Source organism: Strongylocentrotus purpuratus, unplaced genomic scaffold (genome assembly GCF_000002235.5).
Source record: "Strongylocentrotus purpuratus isolate Spur 01 unplaced genomic scaffold, Spur_5.0 spur5_scaffold_12, whole genome shotgun sequence".
In the NCBI taxonomy this organism is placed as follows: domain Eukaryota; kingdom Metazoa; phylum Echinodermata; class Echinoidea; order Camarodonta; family Strongylocentrotidae; genus Strongylocentrotus; species Strongylocentrotus purpuratus.
The window spans coordinates 3,592,245-3,614,435 of NW_022145597.1; the positions used below are offsets into that span (position 1 = coordinate 3,592,245).

The 22,191-nt window shown below is 38.9% G+C and overlaps 1 protein-coding gene across 2 annotated transcripts; it reads right to left on the bottom strand.

Moving 5' to 3' along the window:
• Positions 1-584: 584 nt before the first annotated feature.
• On the bottom strand, positions 585-15,554 carry LOC590551 (renin receptor). Of its 2 annotated transcripts, XM_030981621.1 has the most exons (9): positions 15,422-15,554; positions 11,969-12,099; positions 10,896-11,030; positions 9,681-9,782; positions 8,573-8,767; positions 7,271-7,420; positions 6,051-6,155; positions 3,788-3,844; positions 585-2,458 (listed from the first exon to the last, which is right to left on the bottom strand). In XM_030981621.1, exons 1-9 carry the CDS (start codon positions 15,486-15,488, stop codon positions 2,231-2,233), a joined length of 1,170 nt encoding a protein of 389 aa, XP_030837481.1. In that variant the 5' UTR covers positions 15,489-15,554; the 3' UTR covers positions 585-2,230. The 2 variants fall into 2 exon arrangements, with proteins under 2 accessions (XP_030837481.1, XP_030837482.1); XM_030981622.1 differs by lacking the exon at positions 3,788-3,844.
• Positions 15,555-22,191: the final 6,637 nt, after the last annotated feature.

The window sequence follows — 22,191 nt, forward strand, 5'->3', positions numbered from 1 at the left end:
TTACAAATACGTGATAAAGCGTAAACAGTGTACATGAATATTTTTATATTAAAACTAATAACATTGATAAATTTACAACGTAAAACCTACATCACTGTGGAACAGCCTTCCTAAAGATAACTGAATCCAACTTCATCAATACATGTACTATCAAAGCAAGATTAGATGAACACTGGAGGTCTGACGATTTGTCATCTGTCATGATAACAAAAATGCCTCAATGTCCTGCGCATGTAATGACACTGATTCCCCATCAATAGGAGACTGCAGACGTATAAAGATGCATTTGTAGTACAGAAGAGAATTTCCCATTTACAATTAAATGTATATCATCCCTTATTCATACTTAATGACATAGTTTAAACCCAATTTATACTTTTTTGTGAAAAAAAGAGAGAGAGAGAAAGTATTTATTCTACTGGCTTAACTGTTATTACAAAGAACAAACATACTTGCATAAAGATGTTACTAAATCAATGTCCACTATAAACCATCAACAACAACAAATTATTTGTTTTTAAATTGCCTGCAGGAAGAGATTATTTTGGCATGAGACGAAAACAAAACTCACAAACATGAATCACTTTTCAAAGAAATATATCTATATCTACAGACATTGTGTTACATCCCAAAATACCTCTATATGTTACTAATAATGTCTACACAAAACATGACTTTACAAATGATAATAATATAATTTTCACAAGATTGCAAATGGTGTCCCACTGATGATGCACCTAATATTTTCTATGAACCATGTATAAGCCCCATTGGAATTCATTCATTAGAGTACAGTGTGCTTAATACCGGTAAGCGGTAATTCAAGAAAGGAATATCACCTACCACATTGCATAAGTTGAGCACATTAAAAAGGACAAACACCATACAAATTGTTAGCAGGAGGAACAATGCCTATCATAGATGTCAACTGTCTACCTGTATGTATTGGCTTGATTAGTTTGAAGCCAACGTAACCAAATTCTCTAACTTTGCACATGCTTTATAAAAGCCAAGGATGATCTGGTTATCATTGGCAATGGGTGAAGAGACTAGGGACTTTTAAATTCTACACGACGAGAACGCGGACTGCCCTTTTAAGGCAATGTGACGTCACTGCCAGTGCCTTAAAAGGACAGTCCATGTTCTTGTTGTGCAGAATCTAAAAGTCCCTACTAAAGTGCCATACCTAGACAGGATTCCTCTCAGCACGATTTATCCTAAAGCCCAAAAGACTTGACCGAACCCATGAGTTCATTGAAGATACCTTCTCCCCTCAATAAATGGAGCTTGTACATGGTTTAAGAGATTCAAAACTTTCTGATCAACTTAACTGATTTTAAAAAAAATGAATGAAATGACTATCATCTAACTGCCTTATCAACCAGAGTTACTTCCCTTCTAATGTCCTGTGAAATGTGGGTGTAGACCTGAGGCAGTGAGAGGAAAATTACCATGGCCCATTGTATAAAACTTACCATTGATGGTAAATTATGCCATCAATGGCAACTGCCATGGTATTACAGGGCTTAACAGCCAATCACAATGAAGACTAATTTCCATGATCTATTGATGGCAAAGTAGTACCATCTATGGTGAGTTTTGTGCAACGGGCCCCATTACTATATATTTGATATTCAATTGTGAAGAGTTGCACCACTATAACAGTTAAACCTGCTTTAAATATTAACCACCTGTACAGAAAGACCACCTATCTATATAGACCACCATCTTGGTTTTCCATGATAAGTGCTTTACAATGAAACATGTACTAAACCCTATATATAAAAACCTCCTTCCTTAACCTTTATAGACCACTTTCCTCGACTCCCTTGGGAGGACTTCACAATGTATTAAAATTGGGCTGTATTGAATGAAGGCACACAGCACGCACTGTACGTCTCACCTACACCCCCCCCCCCCCCCCCATTTTCTCATTAATGTACCAACGACTGACATGTTTGGTGAGCACCTTTAGTATAAAGGTGCATTATCAAATCTTTCATTTGTTCTCCTAGTCTATCAGATAGGCGTAAATCCATAGGTTTATTAATCAGAAGAATATATTGATGTCTTTGGCATTCTAAATGAAAAATACATCAATCCCACCCCACGTTATTGTTTAAACCCCGAAACAAACTACACGAGCAACTCTTCACAGTAATTCAAATTGACACTACCTCGATGATAATATATATTTCAATAATCTATCCATGACACAAATGAGTTTGAATCAATCAATCTTGATTCGCTGACTGGTCATCCTGTAGATGATAGAATCGCCGGGGTCCATGTTCCCCAGCATACTGGTGACGACCACCACTGCGACCACCAGGATGACTCCCATCCAGAGGAAGATATTGAAGAAGACGGGGAAGGTGTCGTCATAGTATGGTGCTACATTCAAAGCTGAGGGTGTGATGTTAGCTATAGGGGCTTGAGTAGGCTCGGCAGCGGTAGTCTGTCAAGACACACAACAAACAAATGTCAAATAATGCTGACCAGGGGGGCGTTCACTATGAACATGACCGACAAAGAAAGCGGACAAAATATACAGTTCCTCAGGTAGACAAAGGAACATCCCTTCACTGCTATTATGTAAAAAGGTGAATATGCATGTGACACCTGTTCTACACATTTTTACATAATAGCAGTGAAGGGATTTTCCTTTGTCTACCTGAGGAACTGTATATTTTGTCCGCTTTCTTTGTCACTCATGTTCATAGTGGTTTCACAAAACTTGTCATCAGTGACAAATGACAGTTTTTGTTATAAGCTACTGAAATTCTTGCTTCTGATTGGTTATCAGCAGATTTGTCACTGATTTTTAGTTATTTGTCATTGAAAAAAGGCTTTGTGAAATGGGTCCCAGATGCTGCAAGTGATGTCTGTTACAGAGAATAAACACAGTTGAACTTGAAATATTGATGTTCTTGATACAATGACATTGACTGGTTAAAGAAGTTGGTTTGGCAGTATTATGGGAAGAAATAACAAGAGAATGAACATAAAAATAAATTTCAAATTAATATTGTTGAAGGTGTGACATTATCCACATGTACAGGGGTGGATCTAGCAGCACTTGTCAAGAAAATTAGACGTCCCAAACAATGCAGATCTGAGGCTGTAAAAAATGAGTCACATAGAATAGAATGAATACAGACAGAGTTGAATCTTGTTCAATCGAGTCTTCATGCTGCCTTCATATGTGGGGGTGGGTCTGGCAACAGAACCTATTTGTAGAGAAACTAGAGATTGAGAGAATGAGCCTCATGTAATGCAGATCAGCCACTTCAAATGACATCTGTCATATAGAAGATAAGGAACATCAAGTTTAATTTCAAGTTGAAATTCATTTGCACTCATAAAACATAAAGGTATACAATTCTTGAAGGTGAATTAGCCAGCAAGTCCCTGCATTCACGATTCTGCTCCCCAATACAGTATTTCTTTAATCCAAAATGTCATCGCCGTGAGATCTTTATGCTCTTCCACTTCCGGTGCACTTGTGTTTCCTAAAGTTGCAAAAACTTTGGGGGAAACATGCTATTGCTCATGCATGTCCTACCTTATGGAATAGCCTTCCTGAAGACATAAAAAAGTGTATAATCTCTGATTCTTTTAAAAATAATGTAAAAACGTTGTTTTATTCTTAATTATTTCTACATGCGCCTTGAGCACTCCACAACACTACATTTATTATCATGATCCTTATTATTTTATACAATTGTAATTTCTTTGAAAACATGATTAAAATCAGTAGGTATATTGTGCAGTGTGCTCTACTTACTAGATCGCCCATTGTGGTGGGAGCGTCGGTGGGCGCAGCTGTTGTGCTACCTGTGGACTATAAAGTTATTGGGGAAATTTGGTTGATAAAATAAATTACAAATTGGAGGGAATACTCTCAGTGCAAGCTCGCAAGATGGTTAAAGATGGTTAATGTACTAATTACAAAGGTTGGATTGCCCCTTAGAAATACCTACTAGTACATGTACTTGAAAATGTTAAATTTGTCACTAAATGGTGTTGCATGAAGAATTATGACTTGAGTCAAGATGAAATGACATGGTTAAAGAGAAGGTTGAGTTCTGAGAAGAGGTGAAAAATAATTTGTGAGCGCTATCATGCTATTATGCAAGTGTGGAAGAACATCAGTTAAGACATGTTCCCTGAAAAGCATGGCTCTTCAAATACTTACTTATTAATATGTCATGTAACATCGTAAAAATCCAGGGTAGGATTTTTACGCCACATGTTCGTGTAGTCCCATATACATCTTTCTGTGTACAGTGCTTGTAACTTTACAGAGACTGGGCCAAATTTCTTATCAATTTGATGATTCCAGAACCTTGCAGTACACACCAATACTTATATGCTAGATGATCAAACTTTTCTGATCGATTCCACGCCTTTTCTTTCACAATTAATGCAATTGCATGACCAGAACTCAACTTTATCCTTAAATGAAGGCAAATAAATATAAAAGTAGGGTTCAGTTAATACGTATGGTATGTTTTGGTAATAAACAAGATACATGTATGATCTACATGTGTGCTGTGCGAGTGCTGTTACATGTACATAGAATATGGAAAAGGTGTACATGTAAATGTAAATTATGGATTGAAAAAGGGAAATAAAGATTACATTTGCAGCTTGAATGAAAGCAGAGTCGAAACTTGATTCAATACTTAGCCTGCGAAAATGAATGGATGAAAGTGCATGTTATGGAAACAAACAAAAAGATAAATAATACAAACACACAAGATCTAATGTACAATAAGAAATATAATAAGAGTGAAAAATGGTCATCATTGATCAAAATGGCACAATGAACTGCAATCTGACCAACAACACAAACCCCAAAATAAATAATAATAATTAGTTAAGAGAATACACTCAAATGATGAGATCTGATGGTGAAAGAAATTCAAAATCAAATAAGATGAATGATGAAGGAAAAAAATATAATAGAAAATCTGTACTCAATCAAAATACATGTACATGACTGAATGAAAAAGCTTGATAAGTGTTGAGTCTTAATGAGAATAAAACAGTCAAATACATGCTTAAATAAGTCTGTTGGGGCTGTGATCACCGACTTTTTCCACAAGTTTTATCAAACTCAACTTTTGATTAAGTATTTGACTGAGCACTGGAATTCAATACTACTTTCATAACAGCCTGATATTAAACAGACCCCACTCTATGGCCCGAATTCACAAAGGAGGTTTAACTTAACCCATGATTTAAACCCTCATTCACAGAACCCATGGTTTAAAAAGTAGCGCAAAATAAGCGTACCTTGCCTTGCGCGCGTCTAATATTGGACCTCTGACTGTGTCACGCTTATTTTGCGCTAATTTTAGACCATGTGTTATGTAAATGAACATTTAAACCTCCTTTGTGAATTCGGGGCCTATGTGTTTGAGAATGAGCACTACTTTCAAGTAAGTGATAGGGCTGCTCCGTTGAGAGCTTTCATTTCCCTTTACAAACATTGCTCCACCTGGTCATATTTTGTGCATACATGAGTAACTAGTATCCGCCTGTCAAGAACACATCTAGTCTTTTATAGATAAAAGATATGTTTTATTTGATATGTTTTTTCCCTTATCAATCAAACATATGCTCCAGCAACATTTGCCCATCATAAGTTTTGGGTAAGGGTTGCAAAAGGGTCTAAGGATAGATATTGGACCAGCACTAGGGTAAAGAACACCCTGTAGAATTTGGTCAAGGAATAAAGTTAAGATTTTATTTCATGTAAGAATTAACCTCGCAGCAAGTGTGACCAGCCCCTGTCACTCACACGCCATTCATGAACCCCTACCCTTTAAGCCCCACTGCACTACTTATAGCTACTTCCGCCCTCTAAATAGCGAAAAATGTCTTATCGGTGACCGTTGGTCCCCCATGATCCCTTTTTTCTTATGTTAATTGAGAGCTGATTTGATGAGATAACCACATGTCAGTGACCTTGCAGGGAGGTCTAATCCCTTTTGGCTAAACTAGTACAGACAGGCTTTAATAAAATGCTGAAGGGTACTTACCTGCATGAGGGAGCGTCCCTGTCTGTGCATGAACGCTTCCATGGGAACGGTGGCCACGCCCATAAACAGATCCTCACCATACAGCTCTACCATATCACGTCCCCACTGTGCAGAAGAAGATATACATACATGTAGGGTTATTGTCTAATATACAAATAATGAATGGTTATGAGTTCAATAGTGCGAATATTTTCATGAGTTGAAAGATTAACATTAGCATTAACATTAGAGTCAAGCCTTCTCGGTTACATTCAGATTGCCTTCGCGTCAGATACACGCAGGGATACGCGCGCGCAAGGCTGAGAGGTACGCAGTCTGCATATAATTATATGCACGGTGCATATAACCAAAAATGCACGACCGTGCAATATAACATCTATTGAATATCATGTGACCAACAATCCTCCAATCAAATGACAAGGATCCACGTAGGTGTTGTATAATGTGATTTATGGTCTGCTTAAATGTACCCAATTATCTACCACCTATAATAATAATAATAATAATAATAATATTCTGTTCTTGTATAGCGCATATCACATTATAATGTCCTCATGCGCTTCCAAAAGCTGTTTAGATTTTTAGGAAATTATTGCCCTAGCTGTAGCTCCGGCAGCTGTTATCAGTGCATTTCAAGGAATAATCCTACTAGCATGTACCCATTTACTTCAACTGGGTCGAGTGTGGCAAATGTAGATTAATGTCTTGCCAAAGGACATTAGAACAGCGGCGGCGGGACTCGAACCGCGGACCTATAAAGGCCATCTGTCCATTAATACTACTTTTTTTCTTCATTTTCCTTGAAGAGACTTTCTTATTGAAATCCTGAACATAAAGACCACCTGTCTTTCAAGACTACTTCAATTGTTTTTTACCCGAGTGGAATAGACAAGTTTACCTGCATTTCACATTTCAAAAGGACTCCTTGCAGAGCATCAAAATATGTTCTAAAACACAAATAAACAAACAAACAAGCAAACAAACACACAGACAAAGAAAACCCAAAGATGTATGTACTGAGGATTAATTCCTTGCAAAATGGCACTGGTATACACATTTTCCGTTAATCTGGGAACCTCTAAACTCTAAGATAATTGCCCTAATACGCCTCATCATACAGCTAGACAGCCTGTCATCACTCACAAACAAACAAACAAATAAACAAGCAACCAACAAATTGACAAAACCAACTGAGATCTGTGCTATGTGAACACTCCTACCTGTTGGATGAAGTCAGCTAGAACATTCATAGCATCAGTGACTTGAGCTGAGTCTACTCCATACTCGGTCTGTAGAACCCTGAAGCCTGACAGCTCAAATGAATAGATGTCTGGTATGTTATCCTCCACAACAGCTCGGTTCTCCTTCAGCTATTAAAGAGGGTGAGAATGGCCGAGGAATGGAAGATAAAGATTTGTGATGGATTTAATGATGAGGATCAGTATTGACTGATCCTGACCGGTTTTTACATACAGGTCCAAGAATAAACTAGATGGAACTGACTGCGCGCAGTCGAAAATGATGCCTCCGCCATAGAGCAATTTTACAAACCAAAACGGAAGCAACTTTAAAAATTCAAGTTTGATTGTAATCCATCTGTCGTCTTTAATAATGCATTCACAAGCTATTTATAGGCATCCTTAAATCCTAAAATCTAATCAGTTCATTGGCTCTGCAAGATACATGTACATGTCTTGAGTTTGATAGTAATCTGTCTTTTGGTTCTCATGATAATGTGATCACAAGCTATTTGTGCATACATAATGAGCCCTGTGACCTTTGACCTCATGAACCCAAAATCTAATCAGTTCATTGGCTCTGCAAGATACATGCATGATTCAAGTTTGGCAGGAATCCATCAATCAGTTATAGAGATAACGCGATAACGAGCTATTTTGCATACATAATGAGCCCTGTGACCTTTGACCTTTGACCTCGTGACCCCAAAATCTAATCAGTTCATTGGCTCTGCAAGATACATGCATGATTCAAGTTTGGCGGTAATCCATCAATCGGTTCTTGAGATAACGCGATCACGAGAACGGGACGGACGGACGGACAACCAGAAAACATAATGCCTCCGGCTACTTTGTAGCAGAGGCATAAAAATAAAACTAATACTCACACCACATACTCAAAAAATTTACATTACCCCCCCCCCATGACCAAATTAAATCAGTCATATTGGAGTGAGTGTGGAGTAGAGTCAGTTCATCAAAGTGATTCAGGAATAAATGTAAGGAAACAGTATTTCCAAGTATTACCATGGATCAATAAAGATTAAATGAAAGTAAATGTGCGGGCATTTATAAGCATTGAGCAAATTTCATAAGTATCATTTCTAGAGTTAATGATAAATAGTATGCATATTTAATCAGCTGCCATATTTTATTTGATTCAGACTTCGTATGTACATCATCTGCTCTCACTTTGTTACTTTTATGTGCCTTAAGGGCATAAGAAGTGCAAGAATGAGAACCACACAAACATGCTATGATAAACTTTTTTGTTGTTAGCTGTACCTTCAGTAGAACCTCCTTCATGATCTGAAGCTCGCTGAAGAAGTTAACATCTGACTGGTGGGTCAGGTTAAGGATCATAGGTGAGAGTTCAAGGGTCACTGATGTGCTACCTTTCAGCAGGGGCATCATCCTGTCTAGCCTAAGAGGGGGAAGCCCCTCAAACAGCTTTGGGAACTCGTCTGGTGACTGAACAAACTGCAAGGTGAAAGGTGAATTGAAAGGTGCATTTTAGTCAATCTCAAGGCTATCTATAATTCTAGAAATAATACACTTTGTTTTAGATTATTAGCCTTAAAAAAGACCAAAACATCAGATCCCCAAACATTATTTTTAATATGAGGTCTGAAAAAGCCTGGATTAAAAAGGTGCCTGAAAAATGGTGTCCTGAATAATGGTAAGAGAAACAATGCTATTGGAGTAAATTATGATCTTGTTCAACTTGACATAGAAGCCTCCTTAAGATTATTTACATAAAATCCACAGTGTAAGGGTACACACTGTAGGAGTCTTAAAGCGAAGGGAAACATGGGGAATTCAGATTTTTACATCTAAAACATTATAAATGCTAAATGTAAACTTTTCTTTAAAGCAGGACTGCACTACTTGTAGCTACTTGCGCCCTCTATATAGCCAACAATGCCTAAGAGGTACCCGTTGATCCCCCATGGTCCCTTTTTTCTTATGTTAATTGAGAGAAATCTGACCCTCCCCCCCCCCCCCCCCCAAAAAAAAAAAAAAAAAAAAAAAAGTGCATTCCAGAGAGTGGGGCATGAGGGCTTACCAAATACTCCTAAAATTTGTTCATACATGATTCAGTAAATTGCTTCTTATATGGCAAAAGGGCTGAGAAAAAGTACCTGCAGGCAACAATGTCCCCATAGCGCACTCACTTTAATACAGTGTATTTCAATTTCATTTGTGTCTTATGCGGCACAGAAATGTGGGATGCAATATCCTTCAATATGTTCAACGCTGTGTGATTTTGCCAGCAGATAACTGTGTCAAATAGGAACATTAAAGGGTTTAGGCTTTTATTAAAATGAATGCCATCCTGAATCATATGTGATGATTACATCAAGTAATAAAATGTCAATGTAACTTAACTTACCTCTACACCAGCAGCAAGTTCTACCGAGACTGGTTTGCCTTTTCCATACATGTTCCTAATAGTGTCCTTCATAGAGTCCAGATTTAGACTACCACGTTTGACCTGAGGATGAAAAAAGATAAAAGAATATTCAAATTACTGCTCAATCTAATTTTTTTTTTTAATTAAAAAAATGCATCATGGCTCATCACTAACAGGCATCTGGTGTACATGGGCCACAAAATGTTATCTCCCGACCCCTATTATGTCAAAATTGGACAAGTGACCAATACATACAGACCCTGTTATCATACTTGCCAACCTAACACATCAGGAATAGGAATCTGGTTATATGCAAGCCCTCTTCTATTCAAGTGCATACGTGTGCATTAAGTAGTCTATTGAACATGACATTTTACACTTCACTGGGATTGTACATGAGGCCCATAGTTTGAATACAGTATAGCAACAAGGAGCCCCTTTACATCATACCGTAATTAACGTTGTATAAACCGCCCTCGTGTATTAACTGCACCCCTCTTTTTCGCCCTTAAAAAAAAAAAAAAAAAAAAAAAAAAAAAAAACTTTTTTTTGCCGACTCTTTCGGCAGCAAGCCTGGTCCGTGTTAAAAAACCAACGCGGGAAGGCCTTTCATTTAACTACGAGGTGCAGCTGAATGTGTAAGATCATTAATTAAATTAAAAACAGTAGAGGACCTAGGATAGAACCTTGTGGTACACCATGTAATAGAAGAAAAATTGGAGGAATTATTATTATAAACTACATATTGAGATCACAGACAAATTTGAGTGTTTTTCTAGTGTCCGAGTGGTGAGTCAACACACCGATTACTGAGCTGGGAGACATTGCCAGGCATAGCGCCAGGTGGAGGGGCAAAAATCGAAACCGCACCCTCGACTTTGGATTTTTTTCGGCGGCAAAAAGGTGCGGTTTATACACCGTTAATTACGGTAAGCAAATCATGTTTGGGTCAAATTTGGTGATTGGTAACTTTAATATAATCAGGGAAAAAATTAATATTTATTTTTCGGGGGCTACTTTTCGACCTTGCCGGCATGAAAATAACATTCTAAAATTTGTTTTACATTGAACTCTATGCAAATTTAAAGGGGCTCTTTTCTGATTTTCGGGGCTCTTTTGGGCATTTCGGGGGCTATTTCGCCCTGAGCCCCCGTGTATTTTTTTCACTGAATATAATTATATTGAGTAGCATACCTGGTTAATAGGAACTGAGTGAAGAGCTGAAGGCTTGAGAGCATCTGTTCCTTGAATCTCTTCTATTGTGATTAGAACACCAGCCTTGGGTCTTCTGAAGATACTCCCACTTGACATACCATGCCATGATACAGGCTGACAACAAGAGGGCAGGGAAAAAAGCATTATTGCAATAATAATAATAATAATAATAATAATAATAATCTCTTCTATTGTGATTAGAACACCAGCTTTGGGTCTTTTGAAGATACTCCCACTTGACATACCATGCCATGATACAGGCTGACAACAAGAGGGCAGAGACAAAAGCATTATATTAATAATAAGAATAATAATAATAATAATAATAATAACAATATTCATGTTTTTTATAGGATTTAATAATATACACTTAAAGTGCTTTCCATTGTAATTATCTCTAGCCCAGTCATTGGATTCAATTGCCAATTTGCACATTGTAGATATACGTTATATGCCCGTTATATGCCCGTTGACGAGTATTACACCAACTCCAAACACCGAATTTGCCCTGCTCTAGCCCGTTGCTTGAATAATTTTGCGTTGAACCGTATGGACAGGCTCTATTGTTAACAACCAGTAACCTGGACGACGGGCGAATATGACGTTGGCACTTCAATACTCAATATACATACGCAAAATATGCAGTTTATCTAACATTTATGCTAGCAGAAAATGTATGTTTCATGAAATCTCTATTCTTTGTATTTTCAAAAGATTAATCCATAACGGATTAAAGATCAAATAGTATTGTAAAACTAAAAAGCTATGCATTTTTTTAAAAAATGTTATTCAAGAAAATGAAACATGTTTTATTTGAAAAATGTAAGGATGCTATGATGTTAATTCAATTGATTGTGTATGATTGTTTGATTTGTTTGAAAGCATATATATTTATCAATAAATTCATTTAACCCCCCCCCCAAAAAAAAAAAAAAATAATAATAATAATAATAATAATAATAATAATAATAATAATAATAATAAATAAATAAATGAATAAATAAATAAATAAATAAATAAACAAATAAATATACAGACTAGATTTGTCTCACCTTTGAACTTGAAAATCCTAAAGCTAAAGGGAATAAATCTGGTATTTCATTGGCATTGATTGGGCCTGCATCAGGATGGACGTTGATGTAATCAGGTACATGGGCTAGCATAAACCTCCCTTCACCTAGCACTGTAAAGAAAGAACAGGAATATAGAGGAAAAAATGTTAGAAGTAAAATGGCTAGATGCATGAGAGTGATTTGTACAAATCTCTATAAACTGCCATGGACAAATTTAGGAAATAAGAAAAACACACTTAAATTTGTAAAGATTTCTACTTCTTTTTTCAGGACAAGATCAAACGATATAGAATAAGTAATGTGTACACATGAACACACATTTACACAAAAGTATTTGAAATTGTGTATTTAATTAAACAGTTTTAGGGCAAATTATGTAGTTACTGTTCATGTATATTCAATAGTAAAACATTTTTGACATAAAAGGTACATCATATATTATATGTGTACTTTTACAATACTGGGTAATGAAAGTGTGACATGAATGCTTAAAAATGAAACCCTCTGAAATATGTCTAAATATGGTTCATTCTTAGAGAAAGCTTTTTGAGTTAAACTGCCCATAGAAGTGCATGTGTCATTCATATTTTTTATAACAGAGTTAGCGACTATTCAAGTTTGTAATTTTGTCTCACTTCACAGCAAATATACAATTAATAACATTCTCTAAGAATGAACCATATTTAGGCATATTTTAGAGGGTTTCATTTTTAAGCATTCATGTCACACTTTCATTACCCAGTATTGTAAAACTACACATATCAGGGCACTGAAAAACATGATTTGTAGTACCGGTACATGTTCTGTGGGACATAGATTATTACATTATTCAATATGAAACTAAGTATTCTTTTGGTTGATGTCATTTCCTACACATATGACAAGCTTCCAGCTCCTATCAAAGACCAATGCCACCAGTACAATGTACCTCTTATTAATACACATATTATTAGATGCACACAGACCGCTACTGTTGAATGAATAATACAGGAAGTAGTGCTAGTTTCACATTGACTCTATCACTGACTGACGCTCCAATGCTCATACACATGTACCTGTAGGAAGTGGAATCATTGTTAAAGGGAAATCTATCTACCGTAAATCTCTTTTTCCCGCAGAAAAAAATTGAAAGTCTGGGGTGCGTCTTATACACAGGTACAAGAGCTTTTTATTTTTTAATTGTCAATTTATGCCCCTCCACCTGGCAGTGTGCCTGGCAATGTCTCCCAGCTCAGTCATACAAGGTGTGTTGACTCACCACTCAGAAACTAGAACAACACTACCTGTATGGCCGGATTTCTGTTTGGACTTAAATTTTTCTGTCATCTTTAGTTTTAAAAACGACATTGTTACTATTATTTGTGACAAGTTCACAAGCACAAATCAGCGCTTTCAACTGCACCTCGCAGTAAAACAAAGGTCCTGCCCCCGCGTGGGTTTTTTAACACGGACCTGGCTTGCTGCCTACAGAGTCGGCAACAAAAATATCTTCTTTTTTTTTCTTCTTTTTTTTTTCCGGCCCAAAAAATAGGGCTGCATCTTATACACAGGTCGTCTTATACACAGAGATTTAAGGTATGGAAAACAGTTAATATCTATTCCTTAAACTAAAGTCACTGCACAGTGTATACATACATGACTCATGTACGTCCCTCCTTTATTACAAGATGCTTCAACTAATTTCATTATTTCAATGAATTTTGCCAGTATGGTCAAAATGAAATCTATTGTAAAATGCTCTGAAACTATAACAATATTTTCACACTTTTTATATGAACTGTGGTAATTAGGAAGAAGATAATACTGTACGATAAGTAATCGAAAGATTTGTTATGAATTACGAAGAAAAACCATTAACAAAAAATAACAACTTGCATCTGTACTTTTTTTTAAATTGGTCTTTGATGGGAGCTGGAAGCTTGTCATATGTGTAGGAAATGACACAAAACCAAAAGAATACTTAGTTTCATATTGAATAATGTAATAATCTATGTCCCATAGAATGATAAACATGTACTACACATCAATGTTTTTCAGTGCCCTGATAATATATAATATATGATGTACCTTATATGTCAAAAATGTTTTACTTTTGAATATGAACGGTAACTACATACACATTGTAGTTTGCCCTAAATCTGTTTGATTAAATACACAATTTCAAATGATTTTGTGTACATGTACGTGGTGTGTGTGTCCATGTGTAGTGAAAAATGGTTTTTCCCAATAAACACAGTTTATCAGTCAATAAAAATAGTTTATCGCTCGATAAACAGTGTTTATCAGAATTATTGGGGGAATGGTGCGCCATACAAAAAATGCATGATGCGACCGCACTGTTATGGATGAGCTCACAAATGTGCAAAAACTCGGGAACAGGGAGAGAAATGGTGCTTTAAAAGTAAGGTTTTTGACATTTCTTTCCACTTTACTGACAGAATCATGTACAATAATGGTTCATGAATCAACCTAATGATTTTATAGTCCATGTTATGTTGCATTTGTCGAGCATTTTACAGGTTAAGTTCAAAAAGTCGATTCTGTGCCTCACAAATACATGTACATGCAGTGCTCGACTCTCTATGCTTTGCTGGAGTGTGCGGGTGTAGGGTTGCCGATCCCCGCGCTAGCAATGACAAAAACGAATTCTCCGTAATAGAATACCCCTAGTTCACCATCTACTTTGAGGGTTGTCCGTCTTCCCAAGGATTTATCGCTCATAACATTAAAGTCTCTGTGTCTCTCGCACTCAGTTAACTGTACCTCTTATCAGACATTGTAGTTTTGTACACACATCTGCACTGCACCTCCGGCAACTTCGTAACGGAAGCATAAAAAAGTCAATGTGAAATGCATCAAGAAAATCATCCCGGAATCTGTTTTTTACATCGCCAAATGCGGACGATCCTTATTTTTCGAGGACATTTCTGTTTGCGTTTACAAAGCCGCTCGTTGTTTAAGCGGACGATCCTTATTCTCGGATCAGTGCCCTACCTGTTCATTGACATTGATGATTGGTGCGGGAAGGCCGAAAACGAAGCGGAAGCGGAAGGGGCGATTACGAGCGCAGTTTTGTTCACAACTTTTACATCACTCTTCATACAGGGGTATAGTACATGCCATTCAAGCCTAGGTCATGTCAATAAAATATTTCCTAAGATTACCATTGGCTTTAATCCTTGACTTAGGTTTGGCTAAAGTGTGCCTGTGGCACCAGCCCCACGGCCGAGCAGTGCCGCCCTGCGCCCGAGCTCTGCAGAGCCGAGGGAGAGCTAGACTAGATCTAGTCGCCCGATCGAGCGGATGATATGAACCAGATATGAACGGCAAACAGGGGAGAAAATGGTGAAATATCGTGAAATCATCGATATTTCAAGACTGAAAGAGAACATTGAATTAAGATACACGAACAATAATTCATTTAAAACTTACCGTAAGTGCAAAAAGATGAGAAACATGTCACAAAAAGAAATGCATACAAAGAGCTAAAAGTCGCCATCTTGATTGGTTGAGTGAAGTCTGAATAAGCACCCGCAGTTTACACGGGGATTGGCATAGTCTAAATCACGAGATCAGAGACGGACCCGTACGCGTACGCAGAACCAAAAGCACTGTGGTATACGGGTGAAGCTTTTCTTCACACACCTAATCAGAGATGAAGGTAGCCCATCCAATGTGTAAAAATTGCCAATTTGATAAGTGTAAGGATCGCATTGTACCCACACGTACAACCGCTATACTACACACACGCAATATATTCTTTGTGTATTGTATCCAGGCATGATCAGTGCAACGATGGCTGGCTACCAATTAAAATAGGCATGGTGGTCGGATATAATGAGAGTAGATGATGGAGGGGGGGGGGGGGGGTAAAGCGCAGTACTTAGGGCAAATCAAAGAATTATACTAAGACCTCACCTCATTTATGTTAGAAATTAAAACGTTATTATCTTCTTTCGAATTGCAAAGATATCCCCGCACCACAATTATAAGCATGTCATGCATATATATGCCTTTTCTCTGCGAAAGGGGGCATTGACTCTTTAAATACCAAATCACATAAACTATTCACCAACCACCCTACCGTCATGTGCATTGTCTATGGATAAGCTGGAATATTAACTCTTCACCACCCTACGCTAACTTTTCACCACCCTAGCGTCATGTACATTGTCAATTATGGATAAAGTGGAATATTAACTCTTCACCACCCTACGCTTACTTTTCACCACCCTTCCGTCATGTACATTGTCTATGGATAAATGGTAATATTAACTCTTCACCACCCTACGCTTACTTTTCACCACCCTTCCGTCATGTACATTGTCTATGGATAAGCTGGAATATTAACTCTTCACCACCCTACGCTAACTTTTCACCACCCTACCGTCATGTACATTGTCTATGGATAAATGGTAATATTAACTCTTCACCACCCTACGCTAACTTTTCACCACCCTAGCGCCATGTATATTGTCTATGGATAAGCTGGAATATTAACTCTTCACCACCCTATACGCTAACTTTTCACCACCCTAGCGCCATGTACATTGTCTATGGATAAATGGTAATATTAACTCTTCACCACCTTACGCTAACTTTTCACCACCCTATAGCGCCATGTACATTGTCGATGGATAAAGTGGAATATTAACTTTTCACCACCCTACCGTCATGTACATTGTCTATGGATAAATGGTAATATTAACTCTTCACCACCCTAGCGTCATGTACATTGTCTATGGATAAAGTGGAATATTTATTCTTCACCACCCTACGCTAACTTTTCACCACCCTATAGCGCCATGTACATTAACTATAGCTAAACTGGAATATTAATTTTTCACCATCCAATTACAATACAGTTTATTGAAGTTAAAACGGTATTATGTCCTATGTGCAGGCCAAAAATAATGACGAGGTTAAATTCCAACGTAATTTGAATGATAATAATTATTTAGAACTTCCCTCAAAACCAAAAGGTCTAAAAATGTCTTTTTGTAAGAAAATAATGATCATTAGTTGTCGAATTGAATTTAGCGAGCACGTTCGTTTAATTAGTCTGATTTTTACATAATAGACAAAATGTACATTTAGTACATGTAGAGAGGCGCGGATCCAGGGGGGCGAGTGGGCCTTGCACCCCCCCCCCCCCCCCCCCGAAGAAAAGGAGAGAAAGAAAAGGAAAAGAAGGGAAAGGGAAAGAGGAGAAAAAGAGAAAAAAAAAGAGGAAGAGAAAAGAAAAGAGGGAAGAAGGAGATCGGGGGGGGGGGCAAAAGGAATTGCCTCCCAGGCTGCTGCCCCCTTCCCCAATCAAAAAATAAAAGAGAAGGAAGGAAAGGGAAAGAAAAAAAGTAAAAATTAGATAAAGGGAAGGAAAAAAGAGGAAGAAGAAAAGAAAGAAGGGGGATATCAGTTGCAATTTTCCCGATCGGGGGGGGGGTGGAGGCAAAAGGCCCTTGCCTCCCCCCCCCCCCCCCCCCCCCCTCGTCCCCGCGTTAAAAAAAAGAGAAGGAAGGAAAAGGAAAAGAGGAGAGCTAAAAGGGAACAAAAAGAGGAAGAAGAAAAGAAAAGGGACAAAAGAAGGGGAGCAGTCAACAATGTGTGGAGCGGAGTGGGGCCAAATGACCTTGCCCCCCCCCCCCCCCAGGCAAACCTAAAAGAGAGAGAAGGGAAGGGAAAGGGAAAGAGGAGAGAAAGGGAAAGAGCAAAAAGAGAATGAAGAAAGGTAAGGGATATCAGTTGTAATTTTCTCGTCAACAAGGTGTAAATCGGGGGGGGGGGGGCACTGGCGTACTGATAGGGGAGTGGGGGGGGGGGGGGCTTTGGGGAAATAAAATTCAAACGTGGTTTATTTCTAACTCCATAACGGTGGTTTACAAATAATGCTGAAATGACATAATTTTCCGAGATTTTTCATCACTTTTAAGTAAATTGTACTTTTGTATGCGAATTGTTGGAAAATGACAAATTCCTAAATTTACAGCCAGGCAAGAAAATGCTTTTTGACATGCCTACATGTCAGGGCCCGCGGAACGGCGGGGATCGGGATCCTCGAACCTCCCCCCCCCCCCCCCCCCCCCCCCCCCCACTTTTTTTGAAAAAGTATATTAAAGAGAAATAGAAAGAAAGAGAGCAAAAAGAAAAAATAGTTAACTGCCAGTGACACATTATAATGATGTATCAAAATATGCTCATCTGACCATGATTAAATCAAATGCCTAAAACCACGAGGGCTCAGCCCCCTGGATTCCACCTAGGGCCCTAATGCGGGCCCTTAGATGCTCATCTGACAGTAATTAAACGCCTAAAACCCCTGAGCTTCCGGGGGCTCTGCCCCCTGACCCCAACGAAAAGCCTCAAGGCGGGCCCCTTGATACTCATCTGACCGTAATTGTGTGCCTAAAACCCTTGAGTTTCCGGGGCTCCGCCCCCTGAACCCCACGCCAATTAGTGACCTGCAAATGTCACAATTAGGTATCAAAATAATGCTCATCTGACCGTAATTAAAGGCCTAGAACCCCTGAACTTCCGGGGGCAGACAAGGTATCAACATAAGTTCATCTGACTAAAAACGCGTAGCGAGGGAGCGCGGGAGGGGGGAAACTGAATTCAGACGAAGAATATTTTCGAGAGCGGTACAACGAATCGTCTTCTTTCTCTAAAAACTAAATGAAACGTCGAAGCTTCCGCGCTTCACACGGGAGGGGGGAACTGAATTTAGACAAGGATTAAGAGTCGAGAACGGTACAACGAATCGTCTTCTTTCTCTAATGATTTAATGAAACGTAAAAGCTTCCGCGCGTCGCGCAGGAGGAAGAAAATAAATTCAGACGAGGATTATCTTCGAGAGCGGTACAATGAATCGTCTTCTTTCTCTAATAATTTTTTGAAATGTCAAAACTTCCGCGCTTCGCGGAGGAGGGAGGGGGGAAACTCGCCCCTACTTGCACCCACCCCCCTCCCAATTACGTCACTGCTGGTCACCATAACGTACCAATATTTGGCTCGCATGATTTCATATTTGCCCCCCCCCCCCCCCCCTCCTAAGAAATCCTGGATCCGTGCCTGCATGTAATGCTCATGTACCCCTTACAGCTCTATTTATTACCAAAGCAAGTCAATCATTCATTCAATAGCGTCTGACGGTCAAGTCTTAAAAGTAAACAGGTTTCCTTGCATAATTTGAATTCTATAGGACACTGCTGACAGATAGGACATACGTGACATATTCACAATTCCTGCAAAGTTCTTCAAACTTTCATGTTGGCTGAAAAAGAGATCATGGGGTTCAAATAAAACCTTTAAGAGATTTATTATTTCCGATCGGTGAGTTTATGTATAAGCAATTGCTTCACGAGGATGAACTGAAATAAACAGATGCGATCCCCTTCTGTCACCTATATAAATTTTTAAAAAATATATAGGGCTTGATATGTAGACGGGTGAGATACTTTAACAATGAAACAGTCCTCTTTATTTAACAGACTATCAAACAAATTATAAAACTTGCACTCTCCAAAATATTATCGTCAAGAATTTAAAATTCTATTGTACTAGCCTGTATATCTTTTTCTAATACAACTGTACAGAAAACATATATTGTAACATTCTGTAATATGTGGAATATATTTTACAAATGAACCTCAATATACCTGGCAAAAGCGCAATTACACCTTGTTCCCGAAATATTTTGCGGTACCGCAAGACCTTATGCAGGTATACATGCAACTGGGAAACTGTTGATTCGTCGGAAGTTTGCAACTTGAATGGATCTTATTTCAGTCGTTATGAATTTAAGAGAATCGGAAATGAACGGCGAAATTGTTGTGCTGTTTATGTAGGACCTCCACACAATTCCACATTGATTCCAAAGGGATGACAACATAATGAAGCACGAAGGCAAAGCTGGTCTCGTAAATGTTTTTAATAATATGTGGTTTTCATTGTGACTTGGTTGCCATGTCTAATGTTTTAAATATGTGCACAGCTGCATTTGAGATGTAAACTGACTGTACAACATTGAATTTATCTCCCATATAATTAAACTAGAGAGAATGTATATAACAACGAATTTGTTAACAAAACGCATTTTGCCCCCCCCCCACACAAAAAACGCCCCCCCCCCCTCCAAAAACAAAAAAAAAAAAACAGTAAAGGAGTAAACATGGTTTGTATTTTTAACTCAAAAGAACATAACAATAATAAAATCCTGAATTAAATCACATATACAATTCCATTAAAAAAAAGAAACGTTCACAGGAATTAAATTTCATAAACATTGCGCATGCCACCTATACGGTATTTATCAATGGAGGTCTTTATAATAGCGCATATCATGGACATATTGTGCGAGAATGGGAAAGCGTGTCTGTTTTTTTGTTATTTTTTCTCCATTTTCTTTTGTAAGTCTTACCTTTTTATGCGTTTGTTGGACGATAAGAAATTCCCAAATTACAGTCGAGCAAAAAATACGCTTATTTAGAAGCCTTTATGTCATGGTCTGCAAAGTGGCTGGGCTCGAGCCTCCCCCCCCCCCCCCACCTCACTTTTTGAAAAAGTATGTTAAAGAGAAAAAGAAAGAAAGACGGAGAGAAAAAATAAGTGACCTGCCAATGTCACAAATAAAGTATAAAAAATGCTCATCTGACCGTAATTAAATGCCTTAAACCCCAGAGCTTAAGGGGACTCCGCCCCGAACCCCACCAAGGGCCTTAAGGCGGCCCCTCTTGATGCTCATCTGACCGTAATATACCTAAAACCCCTGAGCTTCCGGGGGCTCTGTCCTTTGGATGCTGATCTGACCGTAATTAAATACCTAAAAAACCCGAGCTTTCGGGGGTTATGCCCCCGGGACCCCACCAATGTAAGGCGGGCTCCTGGATGCTCATCTGACCGTAATTAGATACCTTAGCCCCTGAGCTTCCGCGGGCTCTGCCCCCTGGAGCCCACCAGGGGCCCTAAGGCGGGCCCGTGGATGCTCATCTGATCGTAATTAAATACCTAAAACCCCTGAGCTTCCGGGGGCTCTGCCCCCTGGAACAACTATAGGGCGGGCCCCTGGATGCTCATCTGACCGTAGTTAAATATTAAAACCTCTGGGCTTCTGGGGGCTCCCCCCCCCCCTGGAACACGTCAATGGCCCTAAGGCGGGCCCTGGATGCTCATCTGATCGTAATTAAATACCTAAAACCCCTGAGCTTCCGGGGGCTCTGCCCCCTGGACCCACTATAGGGCGGGCCCCTGGATGCTCATCTGACTGTAGTTAAATATTAAAACCTCTGGGCTTCTGGGGGCTCCCCACCTGGAACACGTCAATGGCCTTAAAGAGGGCCCCTGGATGCTCATCTAACCGTAATTTAATACCTAAAACCCCCTGAGCTTCCGGGGCTCAGCCCCTTGACCCCCTACCGAGACTCATGCCCTGGACTCTACGCCAATTTACGCTCCAACTGATCGTTAATACTCCACTTTGAAAAACGTTCCACGGGAGCTGCATGTAACATGACGTAAGACTGGTGGTGATGCAGATTTTTTCGTCTGCCCCCCCCCCCTTCCAAACGTTTTTTCTCATTACGTCACTGCCCCTGGAAGGTGAGCCCCCTGGAATGTTTGCCACCCCCATCCCCCCCCCCCCCCCATCCCAAACTGTTTCCGGCACGCCTGATCTATACAGTACTAGTAATGATTCTTTATTCTAAATGTTGCCATGTATTACCGTAGAGGCTATGTCTACGAGAACGAAGAAGAGAAAATAGAATTGAAAGGAAAAAAAAGTCATATATGCATTGGCATTTCCTGTAATTTCTCAATAAATGTTTATTAGTTTTCGAAATATTCTGGTGTCCGCAGTCTTAATATTGTTTTCAAACTTCAGATGTGTATCATTGTGAGAATTTCATGAGAGCTTAGTACTGTTGTCCCCGTCTTATAGAGTTACGATTGATCCAAATCAATCGTAAGTCCTCCAATCAATCGCAAGTTTGTAGTCTCCACTCACTGGGGAAAAGGGGCGGCCGAGCGACTTCGAAATGGGGGGGGGGGCGGGGCACCAAGAAAAAAGGACACTTTCTGAAGAAAAAAAGGCACCTAGGCTACAAAGGGAAATCTCAAAGAGAAAATAGACATTGTTTAGACTTCGGTATATACCCCTACATTGTGTTTACATTATCAGGGATGATTTCAATATTTGTTTCACTTTA